Below are 15966 nucleotides of genomic sequence, written 5' to 3' on the forward strand. Positions count from 1 at the left end.
GTGAGTCAGCCGCAGAGACGTGTTTAAATAATCATGTTCACAGATTTGGATGCTGCTGTTTCCCAGATGGCGAGTGGTAAATCACCAGGTCCTGATGGAGCCACGATTGAATTTTACAGATATTTCTGGAGTGACATTAAAGATTTATTATTAGAGGTATTTAACGGGTGTATTAATAATCATATGCTATCTCCAACTGTGAAACGAGGAATCATTTCTTTACTTCCTAAACCAAACAAGGACTCTGTCCTTTTAGATAACTGGAGACGTATCACACTTCTTTGCTGTGATTATGAATTGTTAGCTCATCTCTATGCCAACAGATTAAAAACAGGAATAACTCAAATAATAGATGAGATACAGTCCGCCTTATAACCTTATTTTATTTCCTGGTTTCTTTAAAGCTTTTGATTCTTTGGAGCATAATTTTTTATTTAAAGCTCTGGAGGCTGTGGGTTTTGGTCCCAGATCTGTTAGTGTAGTGAAAATGTTGTACAGAGATATAACAAGTAGTATTGCTCCCAATCAAGGGTTTTCTAACAGTTTTAAAATTAATCGTGGCATTCAGCAGGGATGCCCTATTAGCCCGTTATTGTTTATTGTTGCAGCAGAAATGCCATTTATATCAAACTCTCTCCAGATGTGGAAGGAAAAAACATTCTTGATAAATAATTTAAAATTAGTCAATGTGCTGACGACACTGCCTTATTTCTAAAGAATGTAAATATGGTCTCTACTGCAATTAATAAAATCCTTTCATTCTCAAACCATCCGTCTTAACACTAAACCTTAAAAAATGTGAAATCTTAGCTGTGCACAGCTGTAATCAATGTACTGTTAACAATATTCCAGTAAGAGAGGAGGTAAAATACCTTGGTTTAATAATCAGTAAGAATATTAATGATGGAGAGAATAATAACATAACTCCTAGATTAAATGTAGTTAAAAAAATATTTAATCATTGGTTAACACTTGATTTGTCCATATTAGGTCGTATCTTACTGTCTAAAGCAGGACTTTCAAGACTCACATACCCCTGTTATTCAATTTTTACATCTCCTAAAATGATTAAACTGTCCAATTCTATTATATTCAGCTGGGAAACTAATTTTTACTCACAATTCTGTGTTGTGGAATAACAGGGTCATAGTCATCAATAAAAAGTCCTTATTTAAATCAGACTGGTATGATAGCGGTGTGTGTTTTTGATCTGCTTGATAAAAAGGGAAACTTGCTATCGTACGAAGAATTTATTGATAAACATAAAATAAACGTTTCACTTAATAATTATAAGGTTTGTAAAGCACTACCCACACCATCGTAAACACTTTAAAGTATTCACTAATAAGAACAAGCTTACATTCACTGACAATAATACCTCAATAAAGGACAAACAATTTAATAATAAGTTAATCTCTAATAGCTGTAAGCAAACAGTATTCTGTAACTATGTCAATGTCAGCTCCAGGTTTTGTGCACAGTGAAATTTGAGGACTTTGATTGGGTGTTACTCAATGAGAAGGTACCTGTGTCTGTGTGATGCTGACATCAGCTGATATCCCCTTAAATATGGTCCACAACTGTGCTACAGCCATCTTTTATATACAGTCTGTCCATTTTATTAGTTTCTATTACTAATCAAATCAAATCATGTGAGCTCAGTCTGCGTTGAAGCTGACTTTATTTATTTTTTGGCTTTATTCCATAGATACAGTCGGGACTGACAGGAAACAGAGAGAGAGGAAGACATGCAGCAGTTCTCTTTAACCAATGGGAGAGCAGGAGATGACGGCGTGGGCGGGAGCAGCGATATAAACATGTTAGCCGCTGATTAGCTCCACTGTGGCGACGCTAGTTAACCCTTCACCGCTTTAGCCCGTCCTCCCGAACCTTGGACCCCCGGATCTGCGCTTTAATGGCCGGCGTCGCCCTGAGGTGCTCCGCTGTCTGGCGCCGTGTCACATTAACAAGGTATGACCGGGGAGGCCCGCGGGGTGTTTGAGGCGGAATCAGAAGTTTAGATGCTAACTGTAGTTAGAAAAGTCTGTAGGAAGCTAACAGTTAGCATGGCTGTTAGCACTGAGTGTCGGGGGGTCTGTGGTTACCTGACCGCTAACGACACCTGTCAGTCTCAGGTGTCACACAGACACGGGCTGAAGCTGACAGGTGCGCTGCTCGCGCTCAAAGCGGAGAAATATCAGCTGTTATATAAGCATCTAGCTGCAGCTAGCATGGCTGCAGCTAGCATGGCTGCAGCTAGCATGGCTGCAGCTAGCATGGCTGCAGCTAGCATGGCTGCAGCTAGCATGGCTGCAGCTAGCATGGCTGCAGCTAGCCGCGACCTTTGCTCCACATTCAGACATGACCTGAAGATGAGGCTCAGCTTCATCCTCTGTTCATTCAGTGAGCGGGTCACAGGTGAGCAGACAGGTGGGCTAGCATGTTATAGCTATATTCACACTGAAGATGGAGGTTCTGCTCTTAAATGATGAAGAAGCCACAACAATACTCTTCATCACTGAGCTGAGCCTGTTTGGGTGAAGCTGTAGTGAAAGTGTGAGTCAGGTTAGTCATGATTGGCTCTGTAAACACTGTGTGTGCTTCTGTTTCCAGCTCAGTCCGATCCAACATTCCCAGCCTCAAGTTTCACACCACAGCGTCTCCGATGATGGGTGAGTATCATCATCATCATTATCATCATCATCATCCATGATGTTCACAGCAGCAGGAGAGCCTTCAAAGCACAGTGAGTTATAAACATGGGGACGGAGAGAACAGAGCCCAGAACAGGTTTGTATCATGTTTATTTCTGCTGGGATTTTAGAATCTCACAGTAAGTTCTCCACGTTTATCTCAGAGGCCCTGAGGAGCTCAAACAGCACATGTACTGATGATGATGATGATGATCGGGGACTCTTGGTGATGATGTCATTGCGTGTTTTCAGGTGTGACGGTGGAGCAGTTTGAGCAGGCGAAGAGCAAACTGTCGACGCTGAAGGACGACCCGGGCAACGAGGTCAAACTGAAGATCTACGCTCTCTTCAAACAGGTGCCAGTTCCCCACGCGTTCCACACGTTCTAGATGTTCCACACGTTCTAGATGTTCCACACGTTCTAGATGTTCCACGCGTTCTAGATGTTCCACGCGTTCTAGATGTTCCACATTCAGACATTTGGTGTTCTGGAAATTTCTCATGTGGAGCTTTTCAAAGCAGGTTTTTAATTGGTTAATCCAGATTTGTCAAACCTTTTATTTAAACAAAAAAATCATGTCCTCCTTTAAAAAAAAAAAGTATTAGCTGATACTCAGTGTAAAAAAAACTAATTTAATTGGTGTTACTGTGGGACTGATTAGATTTGGAAGTGAAGGAAAATATAAGTCGCTCCATCTTGTTACTGAGCTTCACTGCTGCCACCTGCCAGATTCTTACGTCTACTGTGGGGCCAGCTGCTGCTTCTGTTTCTGTTCGTCTGTCCTGGCTGGAGATGTGAGTAAAACTGTGCTCAGCGTTCAGATGTGGGAGCGTTCTGATCTCCTGTCATTGGCTGGAGTCGTGCGTGTGCTGCTAACAGCTGCTTTGTCTCCTCGGAGCGCTAACGTGAAGCCGAGCTCGAAACATGTGACAGAGATGCTCAAAACTCTGCCCCGGTGTAAAAGTCCCGGTGTGTGGGTTCGTGAAGGACTTCAGTATAAGTTCACCTGCTCCTCTTCCTCCTTTTTCTCCTCGCTCAGGCCACCCAGGGACCCTGCAACGCTCCCAAACCCGGCATGCTGGACTTTGTCAACAAGGCCAAGTGGGACGCGTGGAAGTCTCTGGGCTCCATCTCACAGGTACAAACACAGCAGGGAGATAAATGATGAAGGGTCGTTGCTCAGCTGTCTGTAGGAAGTCTTTTATTCTGTCGGGACTTCAGGTTAACGCTGCGCTCGGAGCTCACAGATCTGCTCCTCCTTTAGCTTCTTGATGCTAACAGGCCGCTCTGCTGTGTTCTTTCCTCTTTGGTTTGAATCTGTTAGGATGAAGCCCGACAGAAGTACTGCGACCTGATTGGCTCCCTGGTGGAGGCAGAGACTGGAAGCTCCGCCCAGGTGAGCGCACAGCCAGCTGGGAGCGGTGCGACCTACGAGACGCTGTTGGTCACCAAGGAGGATGACATCACCACCATCAAACTGAACCGACCGGCCAAGAAGAACGCCATCACGACCGAGGTCAGCCACGCTTCAGACTGAAGCTACTCTGAAACAAAAACATGTAAACCTGCTTTTTGTGTTTCCTGTCAGATGTACAACGAGATCATCGCTGCTCTGGAGCAGGCGGCCACGGACGACTCTGTCATCACCGTCATTACAGGTACACACACACACACACACACACACAGGGCTGTGCGTCAGGTCCTGTGAGCTTCCAGAACAAACCACTGACAGGATGAAGAGTCAAATGAATAAAGTTGTGCTGCTGTGTGAACGTTTCTGGTTCATCATCAGGCCTTCAGATGTTTCTGTGTTTCTGAACATCATGAATGAATGTTGCTGTTCGTGGTGAGAGTGAGTCTGAGGAAACGCGGCGGTCCGTCCTCGCTGGGACTAAACTCCGACTCCGACTGAAACCTTCAGGCTCGCGTTGAAGTGAACACGTGTTCTCTTCGTTCTCACGTTTCAGGCGCCGGCGATTTCTACTGCAGTGGAAACGACCTCACCAACTTCACCAAGATCCCGGAGAACGGGGTGGAGGAGATGGCCAGACGTGGTGCAGATCTGCTCAGGTGAGTGTTCACGATGGAAGCAGCAGGAAACCCACTGTACTCGAGTAAAAGTACCAAAGTATTCATGTCCTTAAGTATAGCGTGGGTCACAGTGGCTCTGCATGCATGCTGTCATCTGCATCATGTGAGGTCCTTAAAGGTCGTCTCCTTGTTGACCTCTGAACCTCAAACTGACCTGAAGGAGAGATCGGCCTGAATCATTCCCGACCTCGCACAGTCAGGATGTTTTATTTGGTGCCAAACCTGAAACCCTGAGCTCTCCTCTGTCTCTCTGCAGGAAGTACGTGAACGCTTACATAGACTTCCCCAAGCCGCTGGTTGCCGTGGTGAACGGACCGGCTGTGGGCGTGTCTGTCACTGTGCTGGGCCTCTTTGACCTGGTCTACGCCACAGAGAGGGTGCACACACACACACTCACACACACATGATGATGATGAAACCTTTGACTCGCAGGCTCAGGATGTTTGAGTGCAGACTCAGGTGTGTTTCCTCACCTGGACGATGATCTTGCCTCTGTGATCACGTCACAGCTGGACCTGCTCTGCGTGTTTATTCTGACTGCGCTGCAGCGCAGCATGATTATCAGTGCACAATAGCACCGGCTGCAAAACACCATCTCCCTCCATCACCTACAGGGTTTGTGCTAAAACACGAGTTTGCATTAGAAATGCACAACAGCCATTTTATTACACTAACTATGCATAACTGTTGTGAGACACGATCATCTGAGCTCCTCACACCACCAAACCTCCCCCCTCCTACTGACTCCCACAATTGCTCCCATTTCCTATTTGTATTTCTCTGGAGTCTGTTCATGTGGAGGTAGGTTTCATGATCGGTGAGCTGACCTCCCAGCCCATTGTCCACTCAGTGGGCTGCAAACCTGCAGTCAGCTGAGACTGAAGACGTCGTCTGATGATGACGAAACGTTTCTCCCACTGAACACGTCCAGATGAACAGAATCAACTTTTGGAGATTTACTTACCTGGATGGTCGAGCGTGCATCAGGATATCATTGATATGTGTTGACTCAGGTATAGGACAGCAGATTCAGTTTAAAAGGGAAACTACACGTAATTAAACTAAAAAGAGTTACGAGAAAACCTGACGAGGTGGAATTTTATTTAATGTTTTTCCTGGTTTCAGTGAGTAAAAATAAGAAACAGTCAAAGGCAGTTTGCAGACCTGTGTTATCCTCATTTATGTGCTGCTGGGTGTTTATGCAGAGCTTCATTGTTATTGTTAATGAACAATTCAACGTCCAGTTGCCATGAAAGACACCTTTTCAGGTCACGTGACAGCGACCTGCTCCAGGTGGTGACGCTGTGCCTCTGTGTGTCTCAGGCCACCTTCCACACCCCGTTCAGTCAGCTGGGTCAGAGCGCCGAGGGATGCTCCTCCTACACCTTCCCTAAACTCATGGGTGCTGCTAAGGTACACACACAGTCACAGAGGCAGTGCTGCCCCCTGCTGGTACCCTGTGTACACTGCAGGCAGCTGTTAGGACTGATGACACGTTTCCTTCTGTGTGCATGTGTGAGGTCGTACGGTGAAAGTGTTCCTCTGTGGACGACATGAAAGGAAAATGTTCATCTCTTTGATTTCAAGCTGCCTCATTTTTAGTTACATTTCACAGCATTTAAACCATTGGACCTAAAACCATCACAGTTAGTAAACATGACTGTAACCATGGTAACACTGATGTGGCGTGAGTATCTCTGACTGTCTCCTGTCTTCAGGCCAGCGAGATGCTGCTGTTCAACAAGAAGCTGACGGCGGTTCAGGCCTGTGAGCTCGGCCTGGTCACCGAGGTTTTCCCCGACAGCAGCTTCCAGTCGGAGGTCTGGACTCGGCTGAAGGCCTACGCCAAGCTGCCCCGCAACGTAATCACACACAGACTTGAGTACTCTACTGCTTTCAAGTACTCCCACAGCATGTCTTTATCCTGTCTTCCTTCTCTCACCCCAACCAATCACAGCAGATGGCCCCGCCCCTCCCTGAGCCTGGTTCTGCTGGAGGTTTCTTCCTGTTAAAAGGGAGTTTTTCCTTCCCACTGTCGCCAAAGTGCTGCTCATAGGGGGTCAAATGATTGTTGGGTTTTTCTCTGTATCTATGAAGCGCCTTGAGGCGACTTTTGTTGTGATTTGGCGCTATATAAATAAAACTGAATTGAATACTTACTGTCCTGTTAGCAGTTAGCTCTGAGGTGAACCCAGAAACTAGTCTCTGTGTTTAAAGGACTTCAGAGTGATGCTGACGGCCGTGTCTGCAGGGAAACGAGTCCAGGAATCGGCTTAATCTGACCTCTGACCTCTCTGTCTCCGCCCCTCTTTCAGTCTCTGGCTCTGTCCAAACAGCTGATCCGCTCAGTGGAGAAGGAGCGCCTGCACGCCGTGAACAAGGCCGAGGTGGAGCGCCTGATGGAGCGCTGGACGTCAGACGAGTGTTTCAACGCCGTCATGAGCTTCTTCCAGGCCAAGGCCAAGCTCTGAGGAAGAGGAGGCGTGCATGATGAAGATGATGGTTATTAATTGTAAATGTTGTAGAGTGACTTAGAGCAGACTGTAGGATGTTTCGTGACCAATCACAGACTAATCATGAGGTGCCACAGACAGAAAGCAGTTCACAGGTGGTTGTCTGTAGTGTGAGCGCCACCTGGTGGGCGGGGTAGGGAGGTGCAGAGGCTCTGAGGCTGTGGCAGCAGGTCTCATATCAGTGAATGAAACGCTTAAAGCTCACAGAGCTTCTGTCCTCAGCTGATGTTTTAGGAGTCCGTGTGAGTCTGAGCTGATGTTCTTCAGTTTTCACACCGTGATGCTTTCAGTGCTCGCTGCTGGTAAAGTGCCTTAAACACTAACTGCTCAGCGTCTGCTTGTCCAATAAAATCATAATCACCTGATGAGGTCGTCTTCTCTGTAAATATTCAGTCTGTTTGTGGGTGTTTAGAAAGGACACTTTATAATCTACAAAAATATCAAATCTGTCTGACAGTTATAATTTTTATTACCCTTTATTCTTTAAATCAAACGTCTTTGTTTTTGCCTGTTGAAGGCCAACAAAGACGCCCAACTGATTTACTTTACCAAGTGGGTCATCACCGCCTTGTCGTATTGGTCCATTTGATTGACCTTTACTATTTATTTATTTTATTTTATTTCAAGTCATCACAGACGGGACAGACGTGAGTGGGGGAAAGGACAGGGAGAAAAAAGAGGGACAGTAAGAGAGGACCCTTAAAAAAGAAGAAAAATTTCCTTGATTACCTGTTGAGAGAAAATCAAGAGCAACACAATAACACAGCACCACTGCAACAACCTAAATAAATGTAAATAACAGTAAATACTGAATGTTGTGCAGGACCGACAGCACGCGGTGTGTTTTCAGGTAGCAGCCAAGAAAGGTGTAGCTGTCTACGAACACCTGTGTACACCGGAGTTCATCCAGCTGTTCTGCCAGAGGTTTTATGTTAACGCAGGACTCCCAGGCCTGGAAACCTGAACTCCAACAAACCAGACTAACATGATCCTCCAGCTTTCACTCGTTCAGGACGATTCTTCATCATTTCAGATGAAGTCCAGCCCCCACTGACCCTGTGCTTCTAACTGCCAACAGAGGGCGCTCTCTGAGCAGCAGCCGTGAAGCCCGACTCGTACAGATATTCATAAATGGGAAACACGAGCCCAGACTTTGACCCATGACACGCTCCTGTGGTTCGGATCAAATGGAGGCGGGATGCTGAAGACGAACGGCCCATCCCGGTCATTTCCTGTCTGCTCTGCCATCCTGTCAGTGACGGCTAAAATGTGGGTTAAGCCCCGCCCATTGACTCTGACTCTATTCTATATAATTTACTGTAAATGTCAGAACAGCTGGACTGTGAGTTTAAGGAAGAGTTTAGCAGCTGTACCTAATAAACTGGACACTGCATCAGAAGCAGCAGGAGTTAAACATCAGACAGAATCGGCTGGTTTCAGATGAGACGCTGTTAGAAATGAGAGATTTGAAAGGTTCTGTGCTGTTTGGTGGTGAGACGGTCCAGCAGGTGGCAGCACTCACCTGCACATGAAGCAGCTGTGAGGGCCGCAGGTGATCCTGCAGCTTCACTGATTCATGCTGAGGAGCAAACAGGAAGTCTGATTGTTCCTCAGCTGTGATGTTTACGGGCCGGTTCACTGGATAGTGGTGCGACTTCATCCCACAGCAGAGGACAGGTAGTACACTCGGTGACCTGACAGGAAGTCCTTCCACTCTGTCACTTTGAGCAGATACAGGAGTGATCCGTCTTCTTCATGGAGCTGCTCGGTGGAAGCATCAAGTCTTTGAGATTGGACTGAATTGTTCCCCTTGACCCGCCCACCCACAAACCTCTGGACCCCTACGGCCCCCCTTCTGTGGTCGCAGGATCCCAGACCCACATGAGTCACTGTGACTGAGGTCAGACCTCCAACCAAACCACATCACCTATCTCCAGAGCAGAGCTCCAGTATCCTCAGCCTGGACAACGTGCTGTTCTTGTTCTTGCAGGCTGCCCGACTCTGGGCTCTCCACTACAGAGGACGACGGTCATTCAGGAGAAGCTCAGAGCAGAGCTGCTGCTCCTCCACATCAAAAAGAGTCAATGGTCAGGATCTGAGTGTTTCATGAATGTTCTGCTGTGAAGATTATATCCCTCACTGGCTTTGGGACACCTCGATGGAGCTGAACAGCAGGACGAGTCACAGGAATTATTAGAAGAAAAGGGTTTTCCTTTATTTAACCCAAGAAGTTATATTTAAAAAAATAACAAATGTCAGGCTCAAAAGAAACAAGGATCAGTCACAAATACATAAGTAAACTAAATGTGTGCGCCTACAAATCAATACACCTGCTGCAAACTAAAGTGTAGAGTGTGGACACGGGTTTGACCGGCGCATGGAGGTGAGTCTGGAGCAGGTCTGTGAGCAGAGGCTGGATGGACAGACGGGCGGATGTTTGATGGAGCAGTCAGGTAAATGGATGGTGGTTGGATGACGGTCCCTAGCAGACTGTGGTCATGAGCTGTGACCTCAGCGCCCACAGTGGAGTGTGCTTGTGTGGGCAGCAGCAGCTGTGACGTCGGCGGTGAGCTCGGCTTTCAGATTGTGTGAAAGTAAAAGTGGAGCATCTGGAACATCTGGGCGCACGTTTAACCCCGCTCTGCTCTGAAGCCTGAGCAGGAGGCGGGGTCCATCTCTCTGAGCTGTGGCTTAAATTCTGTTGTTGTCGCGTTTAACTATGGCACCGGGACAGGAGGAGGAAACCACGTCCACATGTGCAGCTTCTCTGCAGAATCACTTTCACTGTGTCGAGTCCATTTACATAATAATGTGAGGGACGATGAGAGTGCTGCACAGGTGCTGCACAGGTGCTGCACAGGTGCTGCACAGGTGCTGCACAGGTGCTGCACAGGTGCTGCACAGGTGCTGCACAGGTGCTGCACAGGTGCTGCACAGGTGCTGCACAGGTGCTGCACAGGTGCTGCACAGGTGCTGCACAGGTGCTGCACAGGTGCTGCACAGGTGTGACTGGTTTCCCTCAGTGATGCATGCAGGAGAAGAAGACATCATCATCTGACTGTCGGAGCCTCAGAGGATGAAAATGTGCAGAAATCTCGCAGAGCCGTTCGTTTCTAACAGAAGGAATAAAAACCCTCACATGGTTTTACTTTGATTGTTTTTGGTCCGTTATTTGTTCTGAAATGTTAAATCTGCTCCGTGAACACACAGACGTCACACTCAGCAGATATCTGTCCCATAAAGCATGAAGATAAATCTGTGTCCAACATTAAATCATAACCAGGCTTAAAGTTAGCTTTATTAGGGGCGTGGCCTCTGTGAGTGACAGGTGGATGGTGACACAGGTGTGCTGTAGCTGCTAGCTGTCTGCTAGCTTCACCTGAACTGGACCTCTGCATGTGTTTGTGCTGGTGGAGCCTTTTAATAACGTCATGTGACCAATAACATGGCTGCTGTGAGGTCACTGTGGTAACAGAGCGTCCACGGTGTGTTAAAGGCCTCGTGCTGAGGGAGGTGGCTAACCTTTTAACTAAAGAAGCAGAGTGGTCACTGAGGTCTTCATCAATGAAGTACTGGAGCCTGCAGGTTAAAGTCAGTGAGAGTAAAAAACACAGGAAAGATGTTAATTTTTAATCTTTTGTCAGATTTATTAAACTGAAGTTGGTCAAACTCGATTTAATGAGCTTCTCAAACTGCTGATTGAATCCAGGAAGTAATGTAATCCTGCACAACAGCATTTTCATTCTAGGAGGACGCTGGAGTGAGATCACAGTTTGGGAACATTTACTCCATCAGGATCTGATCATGTGCACCTCAGATCCTTTAAATCTTTCTGCAGACGGGTTGGTGCTCGTGGAGCGGCCGGTGTGTGGCCTGCTGAGGGTTTGGACACTTCCTTCCCATGAAATACAAGACGGGTGGAAAACCAGCTGCCAGTCTGCACTCTCAGCATCCGCTCATCTCCTCCCTTCCTCGCCTCCTCCCTTCCTCGTCTCGTGTTTCCCTTCTTGTTCTCCGGCTGCAGCTCCACCCGGTCAGGTTTCCCTTGGCTTGTCTCCCACTCAGCTCACATTCACCCACAGTCGTCCTCCTCCAGGTTTCACTCGGTGGATCAGTGAAGTCACTTTTCTGGAGCAGCAAACACAGACACTAAATCTCAGAGAGAATCGTGTCCTGCAGAAATCTGAAACATCAGAGAAAAAATCTAAAAGCTCAACAACAGGTGGAGGACAGGTGGAGGAGTACACACAGAGGCAACATGGCTAAAAACACACAAAACAGCCACAAAGACTAAAACTGCTCATACACGAGCACAGAGGGCTGAAAACAGACACCAAGAAGCACAGCGATGATGTCACAGAGGCTGTAAGGTCACGGGCTTTCTGGGCCAATCACAGGGCAGACTGTGTCCTGTTAGATCATGTGATCACGTTGGCTTCACAACCTCAGACTTACACTGAGGTGATGTTTGTACCTCCAAGTCTGAGCCCACATCTGCTGGATGACACATTGGAGTCGAGGGGCAGGATCAGGGAGGCGGAGCTTAGACTGCTGCCCCCTGTGACCTTTACCTGGATAAAAGGTAGAGATGGATGGATGGATGGATGGATGGATGGATGATGGATGGATGGTTGGATGATGGATGATGGATGGATGGTTGGATGATGGATGGATGGATGGATGATGGATGGATGGATGTATGATGGATGGATGGATGGATGGATGGATGGATGGATGATGGATAGACGGATGATGGATGGACGATGGATGGATGATGGCTGGATGGATGATGGATGGATAGATGGATGATGGATGGATGGACGATGGATGGATGGATGATGGATGGATGGATGGACGATGGATGGATGATGGCTGGATGGATGATGGATGGATGATGGATAGATGGATGATGGATGGATGGATGGACGATGGATGGATGATGGCTGGATGGATGATGGATGGATGATGGATGGACGATGGATGGATGATGGATGGATGGATGGATGATGGATGGATGGACGATGGATGGATGGATGGACGATGGATGGATGGATGGATGGATGGATGATGGATGGACGATGGATGGATCGATGGATGGATGGATGATGGATGGATGGATGGATGGATGGATGATGGATGGATGGATGGATGGATGATGGATGGACGATGGATGGATGGATGATGGATGGATGGATGGATGGATGATGGATGGATGGATGGATGATGGATGGACGATGGATGATGGATGGATGGATGGATGATGGATGGATGGATGGATGGTGTAATATACTGTTGTGCTGGGGTGCTGTTGACTCCTCCACCAGCAGAGGGCAGGCGTGTGCTGTAGCTGTGCAGTAACAGACACATCAAAAGCGCCGTGGTCTCCTGAACGCCGTCTGTTACCAACTGTTACAGTACAACACGGCCAGTCTGAAAGAGAAATGTTAAGCTAAAGATAAAGTTAAACTGCTGCTGAAGGCAGCTGATCTCCCTGACCTTTGACCTCAGTATCAGCAGACTGAAGGTGCTCGGCTGCTCTCTGTGAGACTTTGTGATGCTTGGAGGCGACTTCTCCTCCGCTGTCCTGACCTAACTCTGAATCTATCCACATCCACAGGATGGTGGAAGTTTGATCCACGGAGACTCACACAGAGTCTATAGCATGAGCTCGCTCACTGAACCAATCAGATCGATGCATTTGTAGGTTGAGTTCCTCCAGAGTTTAATGGAGCAGAGGATTAAACTTCACAGCTGAAGAACGAAGACAGAGCTGGATTTACCTGATGTGACCTCCGAGCATCAAGTCAGGACAGAGAGGAGGACGAGGAGATAAAACAGAGTCATTGATGAAGAGCGAGAGAAAGGGTGGGGGAGGGGTAACGAGCTGGGAAAGCAGAGATGGTTTTGGTGGAGGGAAGAAAACAAAATGAGAGGTGAGGTTGTCACGAGGCGTTCATAAAACTAATAAATCAAAGATTTTCTTCTCAAAGGTTTAAACAGACGTGAGCTGAAGGTGAGCAATAATGACAGTAAACTACAATCAAATAATAAAAAATAATAATAAACACGTCCACGAGGAGTTCAGGAACCCGTCCACCAAAGGACAGGAAGCAGCGTGTCCCGGTTAACGTGGACTCAGCAGCTCGGGGGCCTGAAACCTCAGGAGGCGTCAGAGTCGGGGTCTCCTGTATCTGCTCCCAGCTGCCAGCTGAGCTCTCAGCTCATGGTTTTACCAGGAGAGCCTCAAACTCTTCGATAGAGAAAGAAAAACAAACATTCATAACAAACGAACTGTTTGTGCAGTTTCTAACACGGGCGTGTTTGGAGGCGTGTGATTGGTTCATAAATCTGTCTCCATCATGTCTGTGAGTGTTTCAGTGATCCAGCTCTCTGTGAGTCTGTGATGGGAGCGCCTGATTATTCCCGTCACGTCGTCCTCCCTTGCAGACCTGATTGGGGTCTCGGTGTCAGACAGGTTTTCGGCGACCTCGCCGAGGACACGCCGGCTGCGTTCTCGCATCAGAGAGCCTCCTCCCGCCGGAGATCCTCGCCGCGCTCTGCAATCAGCTCAGCATTTACATTCAGATGACTGCGCCGAGCCGCTGGAATGAAAATTTCCTCAGAGATCAGCTGGGGACTCGTGCGGATGGGAGGGGGAGGACGTGACAGCGCCGCCCCACACCTGTCCTCACATGACATTTCCAAGTTGGCCTGAAAGTCTAATCAGCAGGATTTAATCACATCTGCTCCGTGTGGAAATCTAAATATTCATGCAGCTCTGCAGCGTGAGCTGATGGAAATAGATGTCATCTCCTGACCTGCTGACCTTTCTCCAGGATAGCATCAGGCTGCAGCTCCTGCTGCTGTGCAAACATCTGGAGCTCTGCTCTGTGTGTCATTATTATTGGTTTAACGGGCTGAGCTGTGTGCTCTTAATTCATGGAGGAAATCAAATGACCAGAGAAGACCTGAAACCCTCTGTGGATCCCATGTTGACCATCAACATGACTGATTTTATATCTGCTTGTTTTCACTTTGTGTGTCTGTTAATTAGTGCAAACTAAGCCTGATGAATGTGAGACCCGAGCTCTCAGATCTATAACTCATAAAATGATTCAGGATCCAGGTCTGACGTAAGTTTTCTCTGCTCCAGCTGAGTAAAGACATAAATGAAAATTAACGTTTATTCTTATGGCTCGCTACCTTTAAACCTGTTTATCTATTCTCCGGGTTTAAATCCAGGCACAGCTCTGTGCTTGTGAGACTTTTAGAGCCAACATGTGGGCGGGACACAGGATGACCTGGGCGCCACATTCTCATTAGTGGTCACATGATATCATTAAAAGGCTCCAACAGCACAAACACGAGAGTCCAGTTCAGATGAAGCTAGCAGCTACACCACCTGTCAGTCACAGAGGCCACGCCCCTAATAAAGCAAACTTTAAGTACGATTTAGACAGGTGAGTTATAAAAGCACCGACTCGCTGCACCATCGTGTGGTTCAAAGAGGTATTACATGAGAGTACAGCCAGCTGTGTAGAGCTTCAGCTGATGTCTCTGCAACACATCACAGTCGCACATGAACCTGAGCAGGTGTGTCTATAAGGCCTGTAAGAGGGCGGGAGGCCGCAGCCTGATGTTGACAGGTGTGAGCTCGCTCTGTGTAGCAGACCCTCGTTAAGATTCAGGAGGAGACGCGGCTTGCCCCGGAGTGACTCCTCTCAGCGATCAAACCCACTGACCCGCTGCAGCGACGGATTCTCCTCCTCCCTGGCGTGCGGGGGAGGTGGCTCTTCTGGTTGGCTGGCTTCATTGTGCTGTGGTTTGGTTGGCAGCGCAGCATCAAAGCTGTTACTCAGAATCTGGAGGAGCTGGAGGCGTTTTCACTGCTGCTTCATTTCCACACTGTTAAACTCCCGCTAAGCACTACATCCTGCAAATGCTGCTGATTCACCCATTGACCTTTGACCTGTGCCACCGACCCTCTGACACACATCTGAATGGAAACGTTAGAAATAAATTAATCTAATCTTGTTGCGACACAGATAAACCTCCTGATCACTTCCTCAATGAGCCTCCAGCTGTGACCGTCACCGCCCGAGGTAACCACGGAAACCTGAACGTTTTACACGTGTGACACCTGAGTGCTTCCTGTCCCGCCCACAGATCACAAGGACTCGCTGCCTTCCCGGTGTCGGATCAAAGTGACTGAACTGTTGCCGGCAGAGGTTCCACACTTCCTCACAGTCCCACAGTGGGAGAGTGTGCTGCCACCTGAGGAGGATCCACTCCCACTGAGGTTTATGACTCTGGTTAATTAAAGGTAGTGGCAGGAACAGGAGACACCTGAGTGATCAGATCCTTCACTCAGATAATATTCCACCTGTGTCAGAGAGGCCAGTGCGGTCTCATCTTTAGTTTAAGGATCCAGAGTATGTGATGAATATGTTCCTGCGGTCAGCTGATGGAGGGCTGATGGAGCACTGATGGAGCACTGATGGAGCGCTGATGGAGCACTGATGGAGCGCTGATGGAGCGCTGATGGAGGGCTGATGGAGCACTGATGGAGCACTGATGGAGGGCTGATGGAGGGCTGATGGAGCACTGATGGAGCGCTGATGGAGTACTGATGGAGCGCTGATGGAGAGCTGATGGAGCACTGATGGAG

At 47.9% G+C, this 15966-nt stretch overlaps 1 protein-coding gene across 1 annotated transcript; it reads left to right on the plus strand.

Moving 5' to 3' along the window:
• The first annotated feature begins 1782 nt into the window (after window positions 1-1782).
• Window positions 1783-7663, plus strand: eci2 (enoyl-CoA delta isomerase 2). The gene is made up of 11 exons (XM_085171794.1): window positions 1783-1971; window positions 2614-2672; window positions 2946-3049; window positions 3734-3832; window positions 4019-4210; window positions 4283-4352; window positions 4662-4764; window positions 5042-5162; window positions 6109-6198; window positions 6504-6647; window positions 7101-7663. The coding sequence occupies exons 1-11, from the start codon at window positions 1916-1918 to the stop codon at window positions 7254-7256; spliced, it is 1194 nt and encodes a 397-aa protein (XP_085027920.1). The 5' UTR covers window positions 1783-1915; the 3' UTR covers window positions 7257-7663.
• Window positions 7664-15966: the final 8303 nt, after the last annotated feature.

The sequence above is a fragment of the Neolamprologus multifasciatus genome, chromosome 9, assembly GCF_963576455.1.
Source record: "Neolamprologus multifasciatus chromosome 9, fNeoMul1.2, whole genome shotgun sequence".
Classification (NCBI taxonomy): domain Eukaryota; kingdom Metazoa; phylum Chordata; class Actinopteri; order Cichliformes; family Cichlidae; genus Neolamprologus; species Neolamprologus multifasciatus.

Coding starts and splice junctions, on each gene's coding strand:
- eci2 (XM_085171794.1), top strand. CDS start 1,916: ATGGCCGGCGTCGCCCTGAGGTGCTCCGCTGTCTGGCGCCGTGTCACA. Junction 4,211..4,282: donor AGAACGCCATCACGACCGAG/GTCAGCCACGCT, acceptor GTTTCCTGTCAG/ATGTACAACGAGATCATCGC. Junction 6,648..7,100: donor ACGCCAAGCTGCCCCGCAAC/GTAATCACACAC, acceptor CCCCTCTTTCAG/TCTCTGGCTCTGTCCAAACA.